This window comes from Phlebotomus papatasi, chromosome 1, assembly GCF_024763615.1.
Source record: "Phlebotomus papatasi isolate M1 chromosome 1, Ppap_2.1, whole genome shotgun sequence".
NCBI lineage: Eukaryota > Metazoa > Arthropoda > Insecta > Diptera > Psychodidae > Phlebotomus > Phlebotomus papatasi.
The window spans coordinates 46,848,272-46,875,101 of record NC_077222.1 but is presented as its reverse complement, the minus strand read 5'-3'; the positions used below and the strand labels follow the sequence as shown (position 1 = coordinate 46,875,101).

Here is a 26,830-nt window from a genome sequence, read left to right as displayed (position 1 = left end):
TGGAGTAAAAAGTGTATATTTCTATATTTCCAAATTTATGATAAATAATAATTTTGATGGACCAAAAACATGATATTTTTCTCTTATCTACTGAACGTATAGATGGACAATTTATACCCTATGTTTTCATGCTCTACTAATTTAACCAAAATTTAAAAAATATATATATTGGAAGTGACAATTTTTGCCAACGATTTGTTGCACTTCGAAAGTCTTTTCTGTTAAATAAAACGAATGAAATTGGTGAATTTTGCTGAAGATTTTTTTTTGAATAATTTAATCACACAACTTTAATTACATTTTGCCCATTGTTCCTGCCATTTAGCTTGCAGCTAATGAAATTGGCTCTGGAAAAGTTGCAAATGTCCATATTTAAATAGAAACTTAGTATATAAAAAAGAACGTGATACATAATGTGTACTATATTTTATATTTACTACACTTTTTATTTCATTTCACTTTACACAGAGCTCTGAAATGTTACACAAAAATTGTGAGAAAATCGTATGTCATAAAATTAAATAAACACGCTGTGTTGTCGGGTGGGATTTCGTATTTGATAATGGTTTTAAAAGAGAAAAGAGGAATTCAGCATTCTATTTCGTATATATTCTGAAATTCAAATCAATTGTATAAATCAATATGTAGCTTTTATTCGTCCCTTTTGCCATCATCTCTATTAATTTTCAATATTTTCCACTGATACGTACACGCCATTTTTCAAAATTGACAAACTACCAACTACAGCAATTTTTCTTAAAACTTTCGAAAAGAGTCTCAATATAAATTTTACATATAGATATATTTAAAGCATGCACAATTTATAGGGATGGATAATAGAATTGAATTTGTCATTGTGCAAGAATTATCTGATTTCGTTTTGTTACACTGGGCTTTCCAGACACATTGTTTGTCATGAAAATATTCAACAAAATTATGGAATAAAAATAAACTTAAATCTACTAATAAAATACAATTAAGAAAAAAAGAGTAAATGAGAATTCTTTTTTTTTCAAATTATTTTATATAAAAAAACGACTTTGCATATGCATACGTAAATACGATACTTCTATAAATAAAGCAATTATATTATACTACTTTTTTTTCGAACAATTAATAAAATAAAAAGGATACCTCTGAGGCTTTTAAGTACAAATTAAACATTTTAAAGAGCAAAAAAAAACAATCCTTTATTTTATGTAAAAAAAAAGGGTAAGAAATGAGATTCTACTTATCAGTCACACACTGCTAGAGATTTTTACGAAGGTCTACTTCTCAGTTATAAAACTAAAAGTTATCTTGATTTCGTGTGATATTAATAACCCTTAGTCCTCTTTCTCTTCAATTGATGACATAAAAAGCTTCTGACAAATATGTGTACCAGCTACAATGGTCTTCATAAGCCACTGTGGCTTATTTTCCCATACAACGCCCACATAGTAGAATGGAATTCCTGTGATGGTGATTAAAATTCCCATAACCACTTCATACGGTGCCACATAACACGGTACAACGATGAGAAAGGCGCATATGAGGCAGAATACGATTGGTATCCAAAGTGAAACTTTGATTGGTCGCTCTTTTTTCGGATATTTGTAGCGAAAGTAGAGAACAGCACCAACCGATAGCATAATAAAAGAGGACTCCACAATACTGCAGTACGTTATCAAGACATAAACATCGCTGATGGAGAGCATTATTAAGGACAGGATACACTGAAAAGAAAGTTTTGCATTAAAATTCAGTAGAATAATTGAGTGAAACTCATTATGAATTCATATTAATCGTGTTTTAATTACCATATAAAATGCAAATTTCAATTCTTTAGGGGAATCATTTATATATATATATATATATATATATATATATATATATATATATATATATATATATGCAATTAAGGATATGTGTCGATTCGCGAAAGCTTTCCAAAATGCCGCCATTGATCAAATTCGGACAATTAGTAGAGGAGTTAGCTATTTTATGAAAAAAAAAAAATGATCCCTTCTAGCTTGGGTCACGTGGGGCCGAGAAACGCTAACATTTTTTTATCGAGAGCCCTAATGGCCTTTACACGGTAAAGAAATTTATGTCCATATTGAAGCAAATTCTCTATACATGTATAGGAAAAACTCTTCGATATGGACATAAATTTCTCTAGTGTGTAGTGTGTGATTCAGCTTTAACAGACAGAAATACAGCGGGACCTCGATAGAGTCAATCTCCAATAGAGTCAACAGCTATTTTTTTACTCAACGGACTCCGATAGAGTCAACTTTGACCTAAATTGACTCCGATAGAATCAACTTTTCTTTTTTAATTGAACTAATAATATTATATGATTTTTTCGAAATGTAAACTAATGTTTTTGTGTATCTATGTAACGTTTTTAACACAAAAAACATTTAGGGTAGAGTCAGCTCTTTTGGCCATGTAAGCACTTTTGGCCACCTAAAGTAAAATCATATTGCAAGGCAATAATTATGAGTTTATGTCGAACAGGAAAATGGGTCTTATTTCGTGACCTCTAATCTAACAAATCAAAAAACCATATTTGATTTTGTATCGACTTGATTAATTCTAAGTTATTGAAAGAAATTCTCGACAAGGTAAACAATCACTAAAAACACATGGGATTCTTAAGAAACTTGTTAATGTTAAGAGAAATTGTTTTGCATTATTTCATATTTTTGATGAAAATATTTGATGTTATTCAATGAAAGTCCATTTCTTAATTAACAAAATTTTATTGTGATATCATCCTTAATAAGATTTTTTTACAGATTAAATGAAAATTGGATGTGGCTAAAAGAGCTTACTTTCTTCGGCTGTGTAAGTACTTTTAGCCATTCATTTTCCCATACATTTTACACGTGGAGCACCTCGCGGATTTCAGTAAAAACAATCATGAGTTTTGACTGATTTTTACATCAAATAGAAAATGTGCAAAAAGTCGTTTAAAATACTCTAATAATCACATAAAATTGGTGTTAAATAAGAATAGGACTTGTGCTGTGTATTTGTGAAAGTTTTCGAAAGCTATTTCTTCTGTTATTTTATTAAAATTCTATTGAAAACAAGTGGCCAAAGGTGCTTACACGCAATGGCCAAAAGTACTGAAACATGCATAGTTGCATAAAATGCATTTTTCATTAAGATATCCAAAAAAAAATTTGGGAATTCTGTAGGATTATTAGGAAGAAACGGCTTTAAGGTATCTTTGTACAAAATTTCATTTTATTTTTTTTGTGTCCCCCCTTACCTAAGGGGGGTCACACAATCTCCAACATCTTAGGCCTTGAGGCCTATTTTGACCAAAATCAAATGCTCAAAGATCCGAAATACATTCATCTATGTATTCAAAAATACCAAATCGTCGATCAATAAAAAAAAATTCCTATCAACTGGTAAAAATAAATAAATAAATAAATAACAGATATGAATTAGGACCTTACACATCACTAGCCGTGTTAATTTCATTTTATTCAAATAAAGATTATAAAAATTACAAGCACATGAAACTTTAAAGTGGCCAAAAGTACTTACTCCACCCTATATAAGTGCATGGTAATATTATGACAAAATTCGTAAATTAACCGTGTAATCATTTTTCAAAAACATATTTTTTTCGTCATTTTAAGCATTTTGACCGATTGAAAATTCTTTTGTCTTAAGAATTTTTGTTTAAGCTCATCATGGCAAAGTAAGGAATTTTGAGCCATCATTAATTTGGAAGTGAATAATATTGTGGCACAAACAAAAAAAGTATGAACTCGAATTACAAAAAGAAAAACGTACAGGATTCTAGATTTTTTGAGTATAACATAGTGAAGAAACATTTTCTAAATTTATTCAATTTTTTTAAAGAATTACCTTTTCAAAAAATGTAAATAATAAACTATCATAAAAATTACCCTTCTAAGGAAAACGTGTAAATTTATATTAAGTTTACATTTTTCATATAAAAGATTGGTGTGTCTCAAAATAAAATTTGGATAAAAAAAGCAACAGAGAATTAAAATTTGTCAGCAAAAAACGGTTAAAACTTCCTTCTTTTGTACATTTAAGATTTAAGTGCTTAATGGTTAAAGTTATTGACTTGGAGTATTTGCATGACCCCCCAATAAGTCAACTTAAAGATTATTAATACAACCCTCATTTCCACCCCACTCCCCTTCATCTTCCAAGAAAAGCCGTATGGTGTGTTTTCCTGTAATCACAAAAAACCATTTTGGTGGTAAAGGGGAGGAGTAGGGTGGAAATGAGGGTCCCTCAGGTTGACTTATTAGGGGTCATGTGAAGACTCCAAGCCAATATCTAACCATTTTGCACCCATATTACAGAACACGAATAAAATGAGAAAAAAATGGTTTTAGTGCTCTTTTTGTGAAGCTTAGAGCCATAGTTATGGCATAATCAAAAGAACTATCAATCTCTTCATTTATTCAATAAAAGTTTTAAAAAAACATTCTAGTTAACAACATTAATTGCATCAGAATTTTCAATACTTAAATATCTACTGGGGCTCTTCTAAAAAAAAAGTGAAAAAAGAAAATTTAAAAAAAAAAACAATTTCTTATGAATAAAAACATTTCGTAAAATAGTTCCTTAATCTCCAATTTTTACTCAAACATACGAGTTTTTCGGTCAGACGGTATAGAATTTATGGGTTATTAAATAATATATTCTACTATTGTGTTGAATTTATCAATGATCTAGTACAAACATAAAATAATATCCTTTTGTATCAAAATTTGACATTTTAATTGATTTTTTTCGTACTCCAATAGTGTCAACGAATCCAATAGAGTCAACAGGCCTGGAAATAATTAGTTGACTTTATCGAGGTCCCACTGTATTAGCCCAATCTATGCCATAGGGCCTGAATTATTGAAAAAAAACAAAAACGGGGGTTTTCAAAATGGTGGAATGTGGCCAAACGCATTTTGGCAAAGTTTGAGTGCGATCGGAGAACATGTGATTTTGTGATGATTATAATAACTGAGACTGTTATGAATTTCACTTAAAAAATAGAAATAGGGGATACGTAATATCCTCCTAGACCTTTTCTCTATGATATACTATCGAATTTCAAAACCTTTTTTATAAGTGTTTTTTATCTTTAACTTACAGTTAAAACTGATTTTGACAAACGTGGATTAATTAGAAAGCTTATCAAATTCGTACTTAGAGTAAATTGGTCTTAATAGTCTTAATTAATAACTACTGCAAATAAGAATGTAGAGAAAGATTAATTAAGTGTCCAATCCACATCTACACATTTATTGTGCGAAATTCCTCTCAATTCTGATATTAAGATATAATCTTTAAGAGTTAAATCGTTTAATTGGGTTTCAAAACCTGGTCGTATTCGTATTAAATTCTAAAGTACCAATTTTTTTTTTTATTATCTCAGCAACAACGTATCAAACTTATCAATAACGAAGCTTAACCCTTTAGAGACTATTGGGCTTATTGGGTCACCGGTGACCCGTAGAAGAAACAAATGTTTCGATAGCTAACTTAAAGTAAGTTTTTTCTAGTACTTTATCGTAAACTTAGAAGATTGGAGAAATCCAAAATATTTTTTGCAAATCCCCAGCCATTTAATGAATTTTTCAATTGTTTAAGCAAAAACCTCTTGGCATTGGAAAGTACAATAACTATGCACAGTCTTTTTCACAAGAATGAAAATTTTCATTCATTGATAATTTCAGAAAAATCAGCTAATATACCGAATCAGACTTTGTTGAGTTTTCCAAGATTAGACGTAAGATGTTTAATTGATTTTGTTTATCGGCTAGATTTTTATTGTTGATTTTAGGTCAGTAAAAAGCATCTTGTAGTGCAGTGTCAATTCTAAATAGGAAATCATTCATTTTGACATTAAATATTTTATTGAAAAAATTTCTCACACTATTTTATCTCACAGAAAATTGAGGGTATTGTTTTCAAACTGGACTATTTAGAAGCATATCGTATCAAAGTGCTCCATTTTGTCAAACATTTCTCACAGTAATACAGAGGCAATATGTCGGCGGATTAAAAATTCAAAAACATTGACTAAAAGGAAAATTATTTATAACCATAAATCCTTTTTTCCAATAATTCTATGATCCATTTATTAAATTAGTTTGCAAAAATTAAAAGAAAAATATCAAATAAGCTTTTAAATAACAGTAGAAATGGGTAAAAACGAAAAAGAAAAACATTTCTAATGATAGTCGGCTTATGTGAGAGTCATTGAAAATCTAAAGTCGATATCAAAAACAATTTAATTTTATAAGCCAGAAAGAAATTTCAGAAAACAAATACCGTGAAGGTATTTTTTGAACTTCATAAGTTCTACAAAAACTTGAATCTAGGGGAGACTGGGGCAAAAAGTCACAAAACGGTTATTTTATTTTTCTACAAGCTACTCGAGGGCTTCAAAAATTTCTAATTAGCGCAGTTTTATAGGAAATTTACACACTCTATAACTCTGTGAAAGTCATTTTCTTCTATTTTGTAAGAAAATATATTTATCGAACCGTTTTCTAAAAGGTAATTTTGTGATCATTCTCAAAAATGCTGGGGCAAATAGTACCAGACATGGGGTATTATCATATTTTGATTCGCTTCATTACGGGCTTCCGTAAATTTGAAAAAATACCTAGAAGACATATTTTCATAGAAAATTTATTCATCTACACCTTTGTAAAACATCGTTTTCTCTTCGAGAAAAGTGAGAAAACGAGAAAAGCGCTTTTCAAGCTATTTTAGAAAAAAAAACACACAAAAGACTGCAAATCGTTTAACCAATGCAAACCTTTTCGCTTGAAAAGAACTTTTGTGAAATTCTAAAATAGATAGCGGATTCGTATTCAAAAAATCCAAATTATTTAGAAAATATTCACCAGTGCATGAATTTTGGAAAATAAGTAGGTAATAATTGTTATCTTCTTCAAGGAAAATATTTCAAAAATAGGGCTAAAAATTTCGATATTTTTTTATTTTCTAAATTGATTTTTCGAATTCTAAGAAATTTACGACATTGAGGATGGTCTATAGAGGCTATCTATAGAAAAAAATTGAGCCGCTATCTTTCTTACCTTGGAAGATATTGAATTTTGAATTTTTCGATTTGTGACTTTTTGCCTCAGTCTCCCCTACGATTTGTTTTCATCTAAAAGAAAATTTAATTATAAAGAGAATAAGTTATTATTCATTTTAATTGGTGTCTAAGTTTTTTTTTTGTTATAAAATAAATTGTGCTACTTATAAACACAACATAATCGTAAAAAAATAGAAGCAGAAAAAAACGGGTCTCAAAGCTATTCAGTGCTCCTTTGCGTACGTTTCTCTCTCTCTCTCTGTATAATGACTTAATAAAACTTGACTTAATAATAATATAATGATAATGACTTAATATAATGACTTAATAACCTCGAAATGACTTACAATTTTTTTTGTAGATATTATTATATAATAATATTTTTATATTTATCAAATATATCAAATATCAAAATATTTATCAAAAAATGTTTATCAAAAGCCTGTAAAACATCTTTAAACAAATAAAACAAATTTAACCTTGAAAAAAATCGTGAAAACATACTTTTTGGCTCTCTAAATCAGGCTCCTCCCTTAAATTAATTACGATCTTTCAATATAATCTGAATTTGTTAATTGCAAAATTGAAGTAGAATTAATATTTAGTGTAATTAAAACATTTATTTAGTTAATGCGACAACAAATGGGACATGGCATTAACCACTTAACGACGAGACATTTTTTACGAACCGAAAATCAACAATAAAACTTTAACCGATAAACAAAATCAATGAAACGTCTTACATCTGATTTTGGAGAATCCAAAAAAATCTGATTCAATGCATTTTTTACCTATTATACGAGCGATAGGGACAAAAATAGCCCAAAAATTTAAGTAATTTTTCTGACAATACCAATGAATAATAGTTTTCAGTTTAATGAAAAATATTATGTATGAGTATTCTAGTTTCTTTTTCTAAAACGATTTGGCTTGAAAAAAATTGGAAGTATAAAACATAATTAAAATCATTTTTCAATATGAGAATTTAAAAATTCGTCATTTTTAAGGTTAAATATTTACTATACAGCAAATAGTTGGAGACTTGCAAAAAATATCCTAGATTCATTCAACCTTCTACTTTGCAATTATGTACAAACATAAGAAAAAAATAATTTCAGGTAGTCGGGAAAAATTATTTTCTTTATGGGATACCGGTGTTCCAATCGTCCTTAACTCTTTCGTCTCTTTTGGGTGGGACTGTAGTACCCAAAGAAGCATATGCATATTCTATGAAAAACAATGTTTTTTAATTATTCAGAACTGATAAAAAAACGATTCTTGTGGATGATTACAAACTATAAGGATGTCCAAATGTAAGATATTTTTTGGAGGACCTCAAATAATTCCTGAGCTTAGATATTTTTGATTAAAAATTGTGAAATTGGCTTGCAGCATATGCTGCGGTCCGGAAAGAGTTAAACGGTTAAATGGTGCTACTTCCCTAAAGGGATTTATGAAATTGGAAAACTGAAAAAAAAAATGCACAATCGCAATAGAGATATGTTTAAAAACTAAACTTACCAGAAAAACAAGAGACGGTGTCGGTGAAAACTTGTTCACGTTGATATGAGATAAAATAGCCGGCATATGACCATTTCGGGCTCCAACAAAGCACATCCTCGATGATGTCATAATGTGAACACTGAGACCACCAAATGAAGATATAGCTACCATTAGGGGAATAATCCAGGCCATGTACCCCATGATCTTATTTCCAAAAGTCACAGCGATTGCATTTGAGGCGATCAATTCCTCTGGTGTCAGTACAGCTAAATAGGCCATATTAGCCAGGACGTAGATGACCGTGACGAGAGGAAGGGAGATAAAAATGGCCCTGGGGAGATTTTTGTAAGGATCACGGAGTTCTTCAGTCATGAAATTGAGATAGTTCCAGCCGGCATATGAAAAGATTCCTGAGTAGAAGGCCACGGAGAGTTTTCCTGGATCTGTTTCTGTGTCATCAAATGGATTTTCAAAATTTTCCACATTTCCCATGCACATCCACACCAGCCCAACAATCACAATGATGACGAGAGCTCCAATTTTTGCGAACATAATAACATTCTGGAGCTTCGTGGTAGACTTAATATCGTAGCAATTTATAAAAGTGAGCAAGCAGATTGTCACAGCAGCCAGCAATTGGATAGACAATCCGGGAGGTTGGCAATCACTGTTGAAAAATGGTTGGAGGACGTAGCTGGCAAAAGTCATGCTCATGATGGCATTTGTCGTAGGTCTGTTAATTGAAAAGAGATTCCATGAATCATGGAAATAAAATTTGTATTGAAATGGCATTAGCGCAACTTACACAAATATAAAAGTAGCATCCCAGAGGTAGAGGAAAGCGGGAAGTGGGCCAAATGCTTCAAGGATATACGCATAGTCACCTCCCGACTTTGGAATTAGTGTTCCCAGTTCAGCATAACACAGAGCACCAATCATTGAGAGAAGTCCACATACCACCCAGATCAACAGGGATGTACCCACGGCATTTACCTCCTGAATTACACCCTTAGGTGATACAAAGACACCTGGAAGAAAAAAAAATAATTCCTCGCAACACTTTTCTCCAAAATTTACCAAGATGAAGGCACTTCATATACCTGATCCTATTATGATACCCAGGATAATGGCGCATCCTTCGAGGAGACCCAGTTGCTTCTTCATCTGTACCTTTTCCTGTCCTCCACCATCGTATGGTCGAATGTCGTCCGGACTCTGAGGAGTGGAACTGTTGCCTACTAAACCCATCTCCGTCGGTGAATTCAAATTTTGAGCACCAGTTCCCTTGCTCGGCAGCATTGCGACTGAATGACTGAGTAACCAAACTGCGAGATTTAATAAAGATAGCTTAGTAAAGACGCGCCTTTAATTGGAAAGCCACAATTGGATTCAATTAAATAAATATATTTAATTAATACACAATTTTTTGCCTCCCAAACACTCTGCACAACAGAAGGGACACTAAACCGATGCTGAGAATTGCATCATCTCAAATTGCGACAGAAAAATAAAGGATTATTGAAAGGGTTTGCTAGAGAAGATGAATAATCTCAAAAACCAGTTGGAAATAAAACGGTGTGTACAAAATAAAATCTGTAAACTCACATACGGATTTTCTTTATCAATTCGCGGTAGAATAATTTGAGTAAAGATCCAATTAACACATTTATGCTACTTAGCATTTTCCTAATTTATGTCGCAAATTCGGCACAAAAATAGCATGAATCATACGCGGAATAGGAGGGGGGATTTCCCAATTAAAATATAATTGTAAATATAATATTTGGTAAATTTGGTGGAATAATTATTACAAAATAAATTAGCATTTTACAACACGTTTTATGTAATTTTTTTAGTCCACATGGTATTAGTCTTACCTCTTGATTTACAATCAACACCCTTAACAAACACAAATTAATCACTTTTTTGCTAATTTGATCACATTAGTACATTCAAGTGGTGCGGAACGAGATGAAAATAGGCAATTTACATTTGATTCTTGAAGCCACACTGCAACTCTCGTGCAAATTTTCGCGTTTTTTTTTGCAAGATAAATATTCTGAACATAACCTCACTTCCTTGGCATCTTTGAAGCATTTTCTTCATCATGATTAATATCACAGATCACAGCTTATGTAAACAATGCCGTCTGATAAATTTTCATTTATAATTTAAATTAAACTATTAATAATCAAAATATTTATGAATTCTAAAAAAAAAAAAAAAAAACAGAAAACATAGATTTCTCTCAGCCAAATTATTTAATATTACAAGAAAGGAACATTATAAAAGAGTTTGTAACAATACACAGTAAAAAATTGTGTGAGAATGAGAAATAAAGTTGTGTATGGGAAAAGTTGTGTATTGTAGACTCTCTCAAATTTGGGCATATAGGACCGAAATGTCAGCCGAATTAGACAGAAGTTCGGGCGATAAACTTTTTGAAATGCAAAGATTTTTTTATTCATGTGCATATAGATATTGAGTTTACACACTCATATATAACGTAAATTGCATGAAAATCCCTCAATAATGCAAAATCACATCAAAACTAAGACAAAAAATGCAAAATCTGAGCATATGATTCATTTGATAATCATAATCAAACTTGAAAAATGACAACAAACTTTTCTTTTAAATGTAACTGCTGCCCGAATTAAAAAGTAGCCCGATCTTAAAAGAGCCGAATTAGCGAGAGTCTACTGTAGTACGATACTAACATAATGCTAGTAAAATTAACAGAGCGATGCAACTTTATTTTCGTATCTTATAATGTCTTCTAGGATCATTCATTAAATTCTTAAAATATGCCTCAGCCGTAAAAAATGAGGAATAATTATGTAATAACAGAAAACAGAGGAAGCATCATGTAAGGTAAAGTACCCTGTAGTCGGCCGGTTTCTCAACTCGGCCAGTGCGACTATTTATTCAATTTACTTAGATTTGTTATAATATGGTCTTACCGATTTAACATTATAAGGTGTATTATATTATATATAGAGCGCCTCGAGTGGGTCAGTGGATAGAGCAGTGGCTCTGTGACTGCGAGGTCGTGGGTTCGTGGCTGAGCGGCAGCAGAAAAAGATTTCTCATGCCATATCGGCTTCGAATTCGTCCAGTGAATGAATGAATAGTAATGTCAATGGTGCATATTGGCAAAAAAGTGAACCGCCTAAAAACAATAGAGGCTGGTACGAAAACGAGTTTCGACATGAAAGCGGTACTTCAGTCGATACAAATATTCGCTGTCACTGATCCCAAACACACACCGAGAAGGGATGCTGTGACATAGTAACGGCACTGACTGCTCACAGAGCTGTGATATAGAGCGGCTACCCGTATCGGGGGATAAGATAGAATAGGAGTGGGTAAGCATAAGGGGCCCAATTGGTGGCCTGGATGCATCGGAATATCCGAAATGGAGAACTGACCCCTGGCAAAATCTTATCTTATCTTATATATAACGTAAATCAGTGAAAATTTCATAGAAATTGACTATAAAACGTTAAAAAATTGGTTAAATAATTCAACTGGCCGAGTTGAGAGACCGGCCGACTAGAGGGTACTTTACCTTAAATTAGAAAAATTGACGATGCAACTCTTGGCCATTTGCTTAAGAGAAGTAAGCAACTTCGTGGTGCGGCCGGAAAACGCGAGACCATCAATGCAAAGGCTATGGGTTCAAGTCTCAGACCCTCTCTTCATGTTTTTTTCTTTTTCTGTTCTTTTTTTTTTAATACAGAGACTTTTCACAGATAATACACATAAACCGAACAAAATTGCTCTACAATCAAAATTATAGACAGGAAGCCATTTTATAAAATTGACAATACACAACTTTGCCAATACACAACATTTCCAATACACAAACTTCACAACCATAGCACTCGTGCAAAAATTACCAACGATAGTGGTTGTAAATTTTTTTACTGTGTAGAGTTGGTAACTAAAGAATCATTCTACAATAAGTTTATTTAGTGTTACCACGTGTATTTCTGACGTTGTTCTCCCGCGCATTTTTAAAAATAAACGTGGGCTCATCTCATCAACTGCCAGGACGTGCATCACAGAATCCAAGAAAAAACAACATTTTTGGTGTGATTTTCGTACAATACTTATTCACGCTTTATGTGTATTAATTGAACTGATTAAATAATATACAACAGACCAAATAAAATCTATTGATCTCCTTTGATTTTTGAATTAACCATTTCCCGAAATTGTGAAAGGATTTTGTTCTCTCTCTTCTGCCTTTCCTCCTTGCTAAACATTGCCAAAGCACGTTTTTCATCCGCAGAATAAATTTGATTCTCTTTTCGAATACGCACTGCTTCCATCCGGCGATGTCTGCTTCCGCTCATGACATATCCGACAGACTCAAAGTTCGCTATTTCCTCGGATGTCAGGCCAATTTCACCTCTTCTGGGTATCCTCTTACCCTCAGCTATGTAGGCAGCCATCGCAGCTCCTTCACCAGGCAGCAGAGCATGACCAAAATCTTTCTGTGTCAATGACGAACTGGATTTTATCGCTGGTCCAACTTCTTCTTTGTCACTATCATTCTTGTCCATTGACACTTTTTCTCTGCTACTAGTGGCTGTTTTTTCCACCCATACTTCCTCATCTTCCGAATCTGACTCATTGGATGATGATGAAGACTCAACCTTCTTCCGCTTCTTCTTCTTTTTACTCTTCTTCTTTTTGTTCTTTTTCTTCTGCTTTTTCTCCTTTAATTTCGATTTCTTTTTGTCCTTCTTATGATCAAATGTTCCTGCTGTCTCACTCTCCGGCTTTTCGTCATTTTCATCAGAGTAAGTCTCCGAGCGAGTTGGCGATGCTCCCCACACAATTTCTGCCCCTTCTGAGCCAATTATCTCTCTCTGGAAGCGCCGTGTTGTAAATAGTTCATCCATCACTGGCTTCTTGTTGGACTTGTGATAATTCCTACCACTGCGACTTCGAATATCATTGGATTCCTCAAATTTATCATTTGGCCACCTCTCCATAGGCTCTTTGAAATCCATTGGAGATCCACTTCTGCCCTTTCCGGACTTTGAATCATCTCTTCCGTATGACCTGTGAGGATTGCCCCCATTTATCTGTTCGCGGCTACTACCTTCTCTATGATAAGTAGAATATCGCTGGCTAACACTACGTCGTACATGGGGGCTCCTTGAACTCCGACGACGTGGACTGCGGCTTCTCGAGCGCCTGGACGATCTCGGTTTTTCTTTGTATTTTCTATCAATATCTGAAGAGTCCCTCCTATGTAATGTCTTTCTCCCTCTTGTGTGACTTCTTGAACGACTTCGTGAGTGACTTCTAGACATCCTAAAAACCTTGCTAAACACACAAATTTTGCACTTTTTCCGCAATATTTACGTTTTTATCTGTACCAAAACAAAATGACTTGACGTTGTGCAAAAAAACAACAATCGCATCTGGCAACCCGAATCCGTTAAACTGAAGTTATTAACGATGGGTGATTTTACAAAAGTGTAGGTTTTTGATAATTTTTCCTTGAAAAATTCAATGTGGTCCATATCAAAGTGAAAATAAAGGGCCATTTTTGTGAAAAGAAGGCTTTTCCGTCGAATTATGGCGTCAACGGAGCCAGTGAATAAGACTTGGGACCTGTCCCTGTATGAAATACACCGGTCACCCCAAGAAGCCATCATGGACAATACGGAAATTGCAGTGTCGCCAAGGAGTTTACATAGTGAATTGATGTGCCCCATTTGTTTGGACATGCTAAAGAAGACAATGACGACAAAAGAGTGCTTGCACCGATTCTGTTCAGATTGCATTGTAACAGCTCTCCGGTCAGGCAACAAGGAGTGTCCAACGTGCCGAAAGAAGCTGGTGTCTAAACGTTCTCTGCGCCACGATCCCAATTTCGATTTGCTCATCTCGAAAATATATCCCAGTAGGGATGAATATGAGGCCCATCAGGAAAGGGTGCTGGCCAAATTCAATCAAAGTCATTCACAGGCAGCTCTCGTTAGTTCCATCACTGAGGGCATTAAGCTGCAGTCACAAAATCGCCCTCAGCGCTCTCGGAAGAACAATGAGGAAAATGGAAGTCAGCCTCCAAATTCATCGGGTGGAAATGGCACCAGTAATCCAAATAGTGGGGGTGATTCCGGCACTAGGGAGTCGTCTTCAAGTGCCGGAGCATCAGCCGTCGGAGAACCCAATCGCCAAGCTTCAAATCCACCCTCAATTCGCAGTACTCCATCTCCTGTCCTATCTACAAATAGCTACAACAGCAAGCTAAAGCGCTCCCGGTCAGTGTTGACATCGGAACGTTCCGAGGAGTCAGAGAGTAACAGTGAGATGGATTGTCGAACAGAAGGAAATGACTCCAATATTGATACAGAAGGTGATTGCAACTCAGACGTGGGAATGAGTGATGAAATTGAGTTAGTTTTCAAGCCACATCCGACTGAAATGGCCGGAGATAATCAGCTGGTGAAAGCCTTAAAGGAAAATTCTGTGCGATACATCAAAACTACGGCTAATGCGACAGGTAAGTTCCAGACATACAAATACATTTGAAATTAAAACTTAATCCTCTTCAACAGTTGTACAACCTTCAAATTAAAGCTTTATATCCTTTCTATCAATATCAAGATAAATTATGTCCTAATAGTAATACAGTGAGCGAAATTCAAATAGGGACGATCCCGATTTTTTAAATAAAAGTGAAACAAATCAGATCAATGAGAATTATTTTAATATTGTGGACTTTATATCTTATTCTTCGTGCCAATAAAATTTCTTATAGCCCTACTTAAGACCAATTCATGAAGAATTTCTTGCCTTATTAGCGCCATGCGCTACTGATAGCGTTCTTGAGTTCATCTACGTTCCCCACGGTCGGATACTACTTAACTTCTGCGTTAAATTATCTTGCAATGATGCCTTACAGATTTTCAATATGATTTGGGCTAGGTAAATCATCGGACTAATACAAAATGTATAGTTTTTTGTCCTGAAACCATTTCATTACAAAACTTTCTTCGTGAATTCCCGCATTATTCTGCTGGAATTTGATATTACCACTAGTTTAAACTTCGGAAAATGCCACCGGTGCATCTTCAAATAATATTCAACACTTTTCAGATTTAATTTTAGTGATGATTCAACGGTTTCGTGTATTTACATAAAATGACTAAAACGTCATATTAAAGCTCGTCTACCATTTACAGAAAAATATATCTGAATGGCTAAAAATTGGAATAAATTTACTTTTTTCCGATCAAAAGAAGTTTAAACTGAATGAGTGAAATTGTTTTATATATTATTGACATAACATACAGAGCAAAAACTTTGGTTGTGCAACTGTGATGACTTGGGCGGCTTTTTCACTTTAGAAAATGACATGAATCTGTCGGGTGACCAATAGAATGATATCTCAAAAGTGTTGAATACCAATTGAAGATGCACTGGTACCATTTTCAGAAGTCTAAACTCGTGGTAAGGCCATTTTCCAGCATGATTATGAGGAAAATTCATGAAGAAAGTCTTTTAATGAAGTGGATCCAGGAAAAAAACTACATATTTTGGTTTATTCAGTAATTTCTGCCTTCCTAAATCCCAATGAAAATCTATGAGGCATCATTGCAAGATAAATTAATGCAAGAGTTAAGCAGTATCATACAGTAGTGACAGTGGAGGACCTGATGCTCTCAGTAATGCTAATTAAGCAAAAAATTCTTCATGAATTGGTCTTAAGTAGGGCTATAAGAAATTTTATTGGCACGAAGAATAAGATATAAAGTCCACAATATTAAAATAATTCTCATTGATCTGTGATGCAATTCTGACGCCGTCACATTGCTATCCCGCCAAAGTTTTCCCGATTTTGCGAAATAGAAATATACATCATACACAGAGTCTTCACTCTGTATGAGTGGACACGGATAAAGAGTGTGGCGCTCTCAGCGGGATGGCATGTGTAGTAGTGCACAAAAAGCGGAATAATTGCTGTTATTATGAATATCCCGCGAATTTTATCTCGCGAGCTCCTGGAGGTCGCGAGTTGGAAAAATAAATGCATTTTAGGTGAAAATTTCGCGGTTTAGTGCACAAAAAATATTTGTTAAAATTGTTTCTATTTAATTTATACTATGATTTATAATTATAAATAACACTGTCCACGATGAAAAATTGAAATGATTATCGATGAACACTTTGGGGTTTCTTGGTGCGTTCTGAACATATCTCACGAAGGTACTCATTTGTGTAATATGGTTATATGATTCGGACGTCAAAATTCTAAGATATTTTAATGTGAAAATTCTCAAGAAATGTGTAGAATTATTTTTATTAAGTTCATGTTATCTCAATAATGGTACTTAATAGGATGTTGGTGTACAGAAATGATTCGTGGAAGACAATTCAAAGAAGACTTCCCAAGAACCAACCACTTTCTTATATTTTAATTTTTAATTTCTTATATTTATGGGACACCTGTGTTCAAAAACCATTTCGATATCGAATTTTCAAATATGAATGTTTATAACCACTTTGGATGGCCTATTTTCAATCGATTTGCTTAAATTAGGATTTTTTCGCGTATATTACTTTTTAATTTGTTCGTATGCTTGTTACTCATGCTAAGATATTTTAAAATCTACTTTCTTAAGCAGTGTCTTATTTTTGAATGGTTTATTTTTTAATTTATCAATTAATTTAATCGGTAGTAATGCGGTATGTACCCAAAAAGCATGCGAAAAGATGATACACGGATAGCTCTTTTCTGTGAGTTCGAGTACTCCGCAAAGCCGGGACGATTTGCCATCTCTTTTTCTATAATTTTCTTCATTTTCCTCATAAATACCTGAATACCTGAATTCTTTACGAAAAAAGAGCTAAGTCACTGTAGATTATAAATACTAAAAAGTTAAGGTGTTCAAAGAAATTCTAATCAAATAATTTAGGAATATATAACACGGTGATGATATCTGTACAATCTTCTCTTTTATTCTCTCATACAACCTGAATCATTTCTTATATAAGACAGTACAAAGGTCATCAATGTGAATATATTTTTACATCCATTTCCTTGACCGAAAACGCGCTTCAAATAATTTAGGGTCATATTCATATTTTAAGACGTTTTTTTTTGTTCATATTTTACCATATTGTTAACAGTGTCCTTCTCGATCCTATAATATTCAGTGATCCTAGCTTTTTCTTCAAGAAAATATTCACGTGAAGGACACAAGTTGTCCCATACAACAGCTTTATTCGTAAGTTTGAAAAATATTCAAGGATTTATAAGGAAAATCGAGGAAAACACAGGAAAATTAAGTGATAAGGAAATTGTTTGTTCTAGGGAATTTTTCCTTGAATTCACCTTTGTAAATCATTCCTAGATTCTGGACACCAATGTCCTGCAATGAATAGTTATTAATATAATAATATGAGTTTAAACAAACAAGTCAATTCATTTCTTGAGAATTTTCACCTGAACATATCTCAGAAATTTAAAGTGGTACTCCTCCATAAATGTCTTTGAAGAATATATGTTCATGAAACACCAAAAGGACCACAGAAGTAATCATCTACTTCCGTCTCACGAGAAAGGATTTAATTTTATTGCAGTGTGTTTTAGAAGAAAAAAAAACACTTTAGGTATTACAGTAATAACGAGATTGTTTAATAAACATCCAAGGCACTAATAAATTCATATGGAAAAATCATTAAAAAAAATATTTTGTTGCCTTGGACCAAACTTGTAACAAAGAAATTAAAATTTGAGTGATTTGATAAAATTGTGTATCTAACGGAAATGATTTTAAAAATATCCCGCAAATAAAGAGTGAATGAGAGAGTGCGAGCGAGAGCAATGGCATGATTGAGAAATGACAGTCTCATTGAACAAGCGTTGAATTTCACGGATTTCTCTCTAGTTTTTCGTGAATTTAATGTTTTAGTAAATCAAATCACAACAATTTTTATCTTGTGAAAGGTGTTTCTGTGTTTAAATGTGAATAATTTGCTCAAAAATGCACAAAATATGAGCTGAAGCGGCTTCACACACACAACCACCATTCCGAAAAATCTGGATAAATTTCGTGACGGACATCGGAATTGGGGGTCTGATTTGTTTCACTTTTATTTAAAAAATCGGGATCGTCCCTATTTGAATTTCGCTCAAAAATCACCTAAAAATTTGATATTTGGCTGGTGTGCACGCACGAACGCAATTGCGCGTGGGTCACTACCATAATAAGTCTTGTTGGATAGGCCTATATTATAAAAAAAATATTAGGACGATCCGACTTACAGACCACCCACACCACACACTTATAAGTCCGTCCCTATTTGAATTTCGCTCACTGTATAAAAACACATACGGGAGCAAGGGCGTACCCAGGATTTCGGTTAGGAGGGGGGGGGGGGGGGGCTAAATCTCAAATTTTGTTGGCGTTTACACAATTTTTATTTTGAAAAAAAAAAAAAGAAATGCAAAAAGCAATACAGTTTTTAGAGAATTAATGATATGCTTCTGAAAATTTCCAGCTTTGACATTTTTATTTAACGAAAATTTACTTAAAGGGTTACGAAGGTCAAGAACACTAAAAAACAGGTTTTTTTCCAAATTTTTTTTCCAGCATAATAAAAAAAATTATTTAATTCAAGTCCTTAGACATAAAAAAAAAGATTTAAACTATTTTCTGAATTTTAATTTAAGGATTTTCAAAATTCAACCATTGAGCTATGGTGTAAAATACTTCAAAAATCCTATTCTTGTAAAGTATTCCTCCAAAAATTCAAATTTCATTTTTTTTTTCAAAATTCCTTCGTTCAAGGACATGAACCCAATAGGGAGAAGCGGTTGAAAATTAAAATAATGATGATGATCAAGGACTGGTTTAACGGATTTAACTCATTAACTAACAGGAAATATTTGGCTTTTGGATTTCGGATGAACTTATTTTAAGAAATCTTGTCCATCAAAAGTAATTTTTTTTTTCAAAAAAGTCTCCAAAAATCCCTACAACTGAATTTTTAAAAGAAAATTTCAGAATATATATTTTAACCATTTAAGGACGAGACCCTTTTTTCTGATCGAAAATCAATATTAAAAAAGAAACTAATAAACAAAATTAATTAAATGTTTTACATCCAGCCTTGGACAATCCAACAGAGTCTGATTCGGTGTATTTTTTGCTTTTATGAACGATAGGGACAAAAAAAGCCTAAAAATTTCAATAATTTTTCTAACGATACCAATGAATGATAATTTTCAATATAATGAAAAATATCATGTATAAAGTAGTGTACTTTCTATTTTCAAAAGGGTTCTGCTTAAAAAAAAGGAAATATAAAAAAAATATAACAAAAATTATTAGTATGGTCATTTGAAAATTCGTCACTTTTGATCTTAAATATTTACTATATAGCAAATAGTTAGAGATTCACAAAAATATCCTAGATTCCTAGAACCTTCTATTTTACGTTTACGTACAAATATTAGAAAGAAAAAAACTTTATTTAGTCAGGAAAAAATATTTTCTCTATGGGACACGGGTGACCCAATCGTCCTTAAAGGGTTAAACATTGTACTTTTACATGCCTAAGAGCTCGAATTAAATAAATTCTTTATTGTGTTGTAAAAATAATACAGAAAAATAAGCTGTTTGTAATCTGTTTGACCCGCGTAACCTCTTAAGGGGTTACATGGATCACGCAGTATAAAAACAGCATGTTTTCTTTCTTTTTTATCAACGTAATAAAATTAATTCAATATAAGCTCTTAACTATGTTACAGTTGAACTGCATTTTTTCAAATTTTCATTTAACAATTTTAAAACTTTAGCCCTTGGAACTTGGCACCTAATTTTTGGTAACGTCTTTTTGAAAAAAAAAAAACTCACTTTGTGGTAATCACGATTACTCAAAGAAGATTAATCTAACGTCAAAAAAACAAATTATTTCCTATTATTATAAAATGAGTTAAACTAACTTGAACCATGGATTTTTTGTTGCTTTGATAACAATTAATTTTGCAAGGTAAAATGTGGTAAAAAATACGCTGAAAAACATAATTTTGTATTAAATCTTCGAAAAACGCCAATTTAGTTTTTTTTTTTTAAATCCTCATAAGTTCAAGAACGGGTTTAACTAATCTGCTAACAGGGAATGATGGGTTTTTTTTTGAGGTCAGATGAATCTAATCTGATTAATCGTTAAGTATTCACGAAAAGTAAGTGTTTTTAATCAATGTTTCCGACAATTAGGTCCTAACGGCCGAATTTTTAAATTTTTTTGAGCTTGAATTAAATAAATTTTTTATTATAATGGAGATAAAACTTGCTTTCTTCTCAATAACAGCATATGGTAAAATGTTAATACTAAAAACCGATTTTTAGAGGACTCAAGGACGAATTTTATAAAACAAATTCTAACCTTATGTTTTTACTTTCTCCGTGGCTTTTTAGATTTTCGTTATAAATTCTTAAATATCCTTTAATTCTGTGAAAAAATTACGTGACAACTTCCTTCTTTTCGAAAAATATATTAATTGAAATTATGTAATAAAATGAAAGTAAAAATAATTACGAAATATCTGCCCATTTTTACACTTTTTTAATTTTTGAATGTAGTGCAGTGGGGGAAATAACAGCCTTATCCTGCCCCCCCCCCATTGGGCTTTTAATTGTTTTTGAGTTTTTATAAGGTCATTTTTGTATTGACACTGTACAAACGAGCTGTAAAACATCATATTTGAGAAGTGACAAAATTTGTAAATTTAAAAGTAATAGAATTTTCATGAAAGTTTCGATCTTTATGGATAGAAAAATTAAGCCCAATTTTGGAAGAATTTGTTTTTTTTTTACTGAAAAAACTTATTTTTTTTTGCTGACCAAATAGATTTTTTTTCTTATCATTTGTTTTTGTCTGCTTTGACGCGTTTAGGGGGGCAGCTGCCCCCCCTGTCCCTAGCTGGGTACACCCATGTACATTATAAACATACTTAAATTTCATCGAAATTGCATAACACCGAAAATATGGTCCGGCCAAGTTTTTGATTATAGCTCAGATCAGGGAACATTGGGAAAGGAGTGTGATCCATAATTTTTTTCTATAAGCTCTCGACTTCAGCTAACACACGTTTTCGAAATATTCGATATCGAATTTTCTAATTTTTTTTTTATGAAAAGATCTTAGGCCCAGCCATAATACCGGCTTCAGACCTAAGATTTAGCCCAGTTCCCGAGGGTTTCAAAATTCGAAACAGCAACCAATGTTATTAATTTTTCAAAACTCAATGGATCACTTGATCATAATATCCAATCTTAAGTGATAATTTTCCATAAAACCTTGATTGATAAGAAATTAGAGAAGGTAAGCCATATGGCTATGCCTTATGGCCTCTACACACTAGAGCAATTTATGTCCATATTCAAGGGTTTTTCCTACACAAGCGTAGGCAATTTGCTTCAATATGGACATAAATTTCTCTAGTGTGTAGAGGCCATTAGGTCTGAAGCCCGTATAACATACAAAAATTTGAGACAGATCCATGCCATAGAGACTGAGTTATTAAGAAAACAAAATTTGGGGATATTTCAAAATGCCGGAAAGAGGGAGTGTGATGGATCTGATATCACCTACTTATAGCCCTACATTGACATTTAATCCCGATATAGATAGGACTCGATCTGACGAGATCGGATTTCATCTCGGACCACAGAATTTTATATATTTGTTTTAATAGAAGATTCTTTTCATTCAAATCCTTTAGAATAAAAAAAATATATATTTGAAGTTTTCTTTTCAAATTTTCCTTTGAAAATTTTCATAATTCTCAAAATATAATTTCTTAATTTTTATAACGTGAAGTCTGATTTTCTAAAATTTCTTTGAAAAGTCTATTTGCTGTGGTCTGCATATCTTATCTAGATTTATGGGAGATCGAAAATCTAAATATTTTATGTTATACAAATTAAAAGGGAGTATTATAGTACACGATTGGATGTAGGAATTTTAAAAAGACCTAAATTTAAATTAAGTGTGATTTTTTTTCTGAAGACAAAAAGTACTCATCCATTCCGAAAAGAGTCATACGTTCTGTTAGAACATTTTGTATTATTAAAAAAAAGTAAGACTTTTTTCCGAACAGAGGGAATAAAATTTTTGGGCCAATTTACACCATATTTGGCTTTGTTTAAATGTTTTAAATAATTTACCTGCAGACAAATCCTATAAGTGAAATTCAGTTTAGAACACTTAAAGCTCAAGAAATTAAAGTTCTGCAATGTAGAAAATGGTTTTTGGTACTGATTACTTCTTTCCTCAGATATTTTCAATCTTTATTGAATTTCAATTTGTCTTTTTCTCGTGTTTCAGAGGTAACTGTAATTTAATTTCGTTTCATATTTTTTAAGACTACTTTTATTTAAAAGAAAAAATATCACTAAAGACTAAACTCATCATCATCATCATTTTCAACCGCTTATCCCTATTGGGGTCGCGGGCCCATGACATCCAAATTTACAGCCCATGCTTGTCGATCCTCCGCCACTTCAGGAAGATGTTAAGGTTCGATCACAAGGCGCTCCAAGGCAAGATTGTGAATTTGATTCATCCACCTTGTCCTAGGTCTCCCCCGAGGTCGACGCCTTCTCACAATGGCTTGCATAGTTTTTATTTCACTAAACTGCGACAGTAAAATAAGCTGTGATAAAAAATCTCTATACGTCTTATACCTATAAGCTTTATAATGTCCTTTAAGGATGAGACACGAGGAAAGTCCAACAGTCTGATTCGGTGTATTTTTTGCCTCTAGGGACAGAAATAGCCCAAAAATTAAAATATTTTCTCTGATTAATACCAATGAATTATAATTTTCGTTCTAATGAAAAATATTATGTATAATTATTGTAGTTTCTAGTGTCAAGAGGTTTTTTTTTAAATATTGAACATATAAAAAAATAATAATAAAAGTCATTTATTAGTGCAGTGTAGTTTGAAAATTCGTCACTTTTGAGCTTAAATATTTACTACATCGCAAATAGTTGAAGATTTGAAAAAAAAATCTACAATCCTACAACCTTCTACTTTGCGATTACCCACAAACATTAAAAATAATTTATTTTAGGTAGTCAGGAAAAATTATTTTCTCTATGGGTCACGAACCCAATCGGCTTTGAAAGGTTAAAAATAATTTACTTAGGGTCAGTTTATAGTGTTCTTTGGATACGTTGTTTTTACAATACTCTTAAAATTATGTTATAGTTATATATTTCTTTCTATTGAAATATTTTTAGTTCTGTTTGATATGAATTAAGGTCAAAGGAACACCTATTAACACTTTAAGAACTGGTGTCACATCCTATTGGCACCCTATTTTATACCATTTGGTATAAGAAATTTGAACATCTGTCCTTATAGGAAAGGGCCGATTATTGGAAAACGTCTAATAACTTGCATTTTATTAGATATACATCAAATAAATTTAAATATTTTGAGGAAATTGCCAATAAGTGTTCTCTGACGAACAGGTGTTCCTTCGACTACATTTATTCTGATTAATTTAATTAACTTGTGAAATGCTAAAAAATCAGAAAACATCTTGGGATGTTACAAAAATTCTTAAGATGTATAAAGTAAATATAATGGATGGATGAGAAAGTTGCAAGCACTATCACACTTTTTAATTGTCAGAATATTTGTTATGGGAATGCATCCGCTAGATAATTTAAATTAATTTCAATGAAAGTAGGTGAAATTTTTTGATTTGTAACACTTGCTGAAAATTATAATTTGGTCTATGCATCCAATGTTATTAGTATGTGAAAACATTTTATAAAACAACCTTTTGATTCAATTTTAATGAAGTTCATGTTTCACGAAAGCGCATTCTCTTGGTTAATCACCTAAAATGTGTAAATTAATCGGACTTTACCATTGTACTTTATTAAATTCTTGTAAGGTTGGGTATATAAAAAAAAATTCCAAGAATTATGCTTTTTTTCTTGAGATTCTTAGCGGATATATAAATTGTATGTATATCACTGTACTAAAGAGGAAATTGCATGAGACAAATGTAATGTACTTCTTTTCTGACACGTAACGAAATTAAGATGTATTTGCGCGGAAGATTGAGCGTAGGAATTTAAATGACTGCTATAAAAGAAAGCATGGGAATTTAGGGTGATGCATCTGCAATCTGATGACTCATAATTACATTTTGACCATTTTTTTTAAACTTTGAAAAGTTTTTATTTTGCGAGGCCATTGTGAGATAAATGTATTTTTTGTGATTTATAAAAATAAAAATCTAAAATTAGAAAAAGGTTCTTGGAAGTGTTTTACAGCATATGCTGAAAGAAGTAGCTCACATAAAATTATGCAACTACATAATAATTACAGTGAATTTTCACTCTGGTTCACAGTTGATCATCTCAGCAAGTATCTGGCAATGAGGTTAACACTTGACTTGGAAACTGAACTTCCTGAGCAATATCGGTTAGTAAATTTCTGCATCTATATTGCTCCACAACCGTCTCAATTGGTTGTATTGAGTGGAAATCAATCTTTGCAGCAAGTAAATGAAAAATTTTGGAAGGTCAGTTTGATATTTCTTGTAATAATTTCGAAAAGAAAATTTGGAAAAGAAAAAAAAAATTTTTGTTGTTTTTTTTACAGGTAAATAAACCCCTGGAAATGTACTATTCATGGAAAAAGTCCTAGGGAACAGTGTTTCGCTCTCCAAATGAGGGCAATAAAATTTCTCAACATCAAGTGAAATAATGAAAGGAATAACAATAAATTGTAAGTTAGATTTTATGAAGTACATTAATTAATCTTATCTTTCTTTTTACCTAAAACCAATACAATTCACTCAAAATTCAAAGAAGGTCAATTTTATTAAGTTTTAAGGTATTTGGTGTATTTTTTTTACAAATTCAATAAGTTACTGAATTCCACAATACCCTAACTTTTTTTTTTGAAATTTTTATTATACAGAATTAAAGTATTGGACTTTCTGAGTATTCTATGCTCTGCACAAACATTAGGGGAAGTGGGGCACTTTTCAATGTGGGGCAACTTTGAAATTGGGATTTTCTCCTTATGTTTAAATGGAATTAAACCATATCAAAATGTAATTTAGCTTCTCAATTAGTTTGTGCGTGCAACTAAATTATATCCTGATAAGGTTCAATTTTATTTAAAAATAGGTAAAAATCCTAATTTGAAAGCTGCCCGTGGCACATTCAAAGGTGTCTCACTTCCCCCTAATAGTATAATGATATGCTCCTCTAAAAATTAGAGCCAAGTGCTTGGAGATTCCTGCATTTTTGATGTTAAATAAGGAAATACTGTGGTGCTCTAGGGCATACTACAGACATACTATGGAGTATGTCCTTAAAGGCACTGCACGTACACAATTGCCCAAGAAAAATAAAAAGGACAGATAATCCTAACCGGCTTATGTAGGTGAGATTCTTAACGTGAGCTAACTCGGAGTGCATGCAAATTCGATTTGATGCTGAAGTAGGGAGACGCCATTCAGTTATCTTGAACCAAATTCGTGAAATTATACAAGTTTTGTATTTGAACCAAAATGTCAAGGATTTGGATGAACTGACAGAAAAGTGTTATATGGGTGAAATGTAGACCAGAATGTTCTCTATAATTTTGCCGTAGAACTTGAACTCATCGATTACTCAGAAGCCAAGATAAGCGAGGTTTTTTGTTTCTTAACTCGTTTTTTCGACTTGAGCGCCCCAAGTGTTCATTTGTTGAACTTCAACTATATCAAAGAATTGTTGTATTTTGCGGGACTTTCCATTTAAACCCCTATTTTAAGTGTCTTGGTGGAGTAGAGGCAGTCAAATTGGCATCTGAGTGATTTCAAAGCGTTATTATGGGAAAAATCAATTTTTTCACACTTAAACGGCAAAATCGGAGTGATAGCGTAGTCTGAGCGGAAAATGATGTATGGACGAAATGTAGAGACAAATGTGCTCTACAATTATGTTGAAGTAATCATCAAAATCGGTTCAGCGACAGTCGAGATAATTGAGGTTATGTGATATTGAAATTGGTTTTTCGACTATGGCGCCCCTGGTGTTGGTCCCACGAAGTTCAAACATTCTAGAAAGTTGTAGCATTTGGTGAGATCTTTCGTTTAAGCCCTCATTCATCAAAATCGGTCACATAGAACCGGAGATATGATTTTTTGAATTTCGTGAACTTTGACCCCTAATA

At 32.6% G+C, this 26,830-nt stretch overlaps 3 protein-coding genes across 4 annotated transcripts; 1 reads left to right on the top strand and 2 right to left on the bottom strand.

Moving 5' to 3' along the window:
• Nucleotides 1–587: 587 nt before the first annotated feature.
• Nucleotides 588–10,675, bottom strand: LOC129799464 (Y+L amino acid transporter 2). 2 transcript variants are annotated; one of them, XM_055843353.1, is made up of 5 exons: nt 10,474–10,675; nt 9,697–9,921; nt 9,402–9,624; nt 8,615–9,329; nt 588–1,715 (listed from the first exon to the last, which is right to left on the bottom strand). In XM_055843353.1, the coding sequence occupies exons 2-5, from the start codon at nt 9,893–9,895 to the stop codon at nt 1,326–1,328; spliced, it is 1,527 nt and encodes a 508-aa protein (XP_055699328.1). In that variant the 5' UTR covers nt 9,896–9,921; nt 10,474–10,675; the 3' UTR covers nt 588–1,325. The 2 variants fall into 2 exon arrangements, with proteins under 2 accessions (XP_055699328.1, XP_055699329.1); XM_055843354.1 differs by having other exon boundaries at nt 10,587–10,658.
• A 2,010-nt stretch (nt 10,676–12,685) lies between these two features.
• On the bottom strand, nt 12,686–14,040 carry LOC129799462 (NKAP family protein CG6066). The gene has a single exon (XM_055843351.1). It carries the CDS (start codon nt 13,924–13,926, stop codon nt 12,775–12,777), a length of 1,152 nt encoding a protein of 383 aa, XP_055699326.1. The 5' UTR covers nt 13,927–14,040; the 3' UTR covers nt 12,686–12,774.
• A 37-nt stretch (nt 14,041–14,077) lies between these two features.
• Nucleotides 14,078–25,427, top strand: LOC129799463 (E3 ubiquitin-protein ligase RING1). Its single transcript, XM_055843352.1, has 3 exons — nt 14,078–15,125; nt 25,012–25,184; nt 25,265–25,427. The coding sequence occupies exons 1-3, from the start codon at nt 14,195–14,197 to the stop codon at nt 25,307–25,309; spliced, it is 1,149 nt and encodes a 382-aa protein (XP_055699327.1). The 5' UTR covers nt 14,078–14,194; the 3' UTR covers nt 25,310–25,427.
• The last annotated feature ends 1,403 nt before the right edge of the window (nt 25,428–26,830 follow it).

What these genes read in the sequence shown, in the direction of transcription:
- LOC129799464 (XM_055843353.1), bottom strand. Translation starts at nt 9,895, where the DNA reads ATGCTGCCGAGCAAGGGAACTGGTGCTCAAAATTTGAATTCACCGACG. An exon ending in GGGTATCATAATAGGATCAG is followed by an intron (nt 9,625 to 9,696) that starts GTATATGAAGTG and finishes TTTTTCTTCCAG; the next exon opens with GTGTCTTTGTATCACCTAAG. An exon ending in GATGCTACTTTTATATTTGT is followed by an intron (nt 9,330 to 9,401) that starts GTAAGTTGCGCT and finishes TTCAATTAACAG; the next exon opens with ACCTACGACAAATGCCATCA.
- LOC129799462 (XM_055843351.1), bottom strand. Translation starts at nt 13,926, where the DNA reads ATGTCTAGAAGTCACTCACGAAGTCGTTCAAGAAGTCACACAAGAGGG.
- LOC129799463 (XM_055843352.1), top strand. Translation starts at nt 14,195, where the DNA reads ATGGCGTCAACGGAGCCAGTGAATAAGACTTGGGACCTGTCCCTGTAT. An exon ending in AACTACGGCTAATGCGACAG is followed by an intron (nt 15,126 to 25,011) that starts GTAAGTTCCAGA and finishes TCTGGTTCACAG; the next exon opens with TTGATCATCTCAGCAAGTAT. An exon ending in TAAATGAAAAATTTTGGAAG is followed by an intron (nt 25,185 to 25,264) that starts GTCAGTTTGATA and finishes TTTTTTTTACAG; the next exon opens with GTAAATAAACCCCTGGAAAT.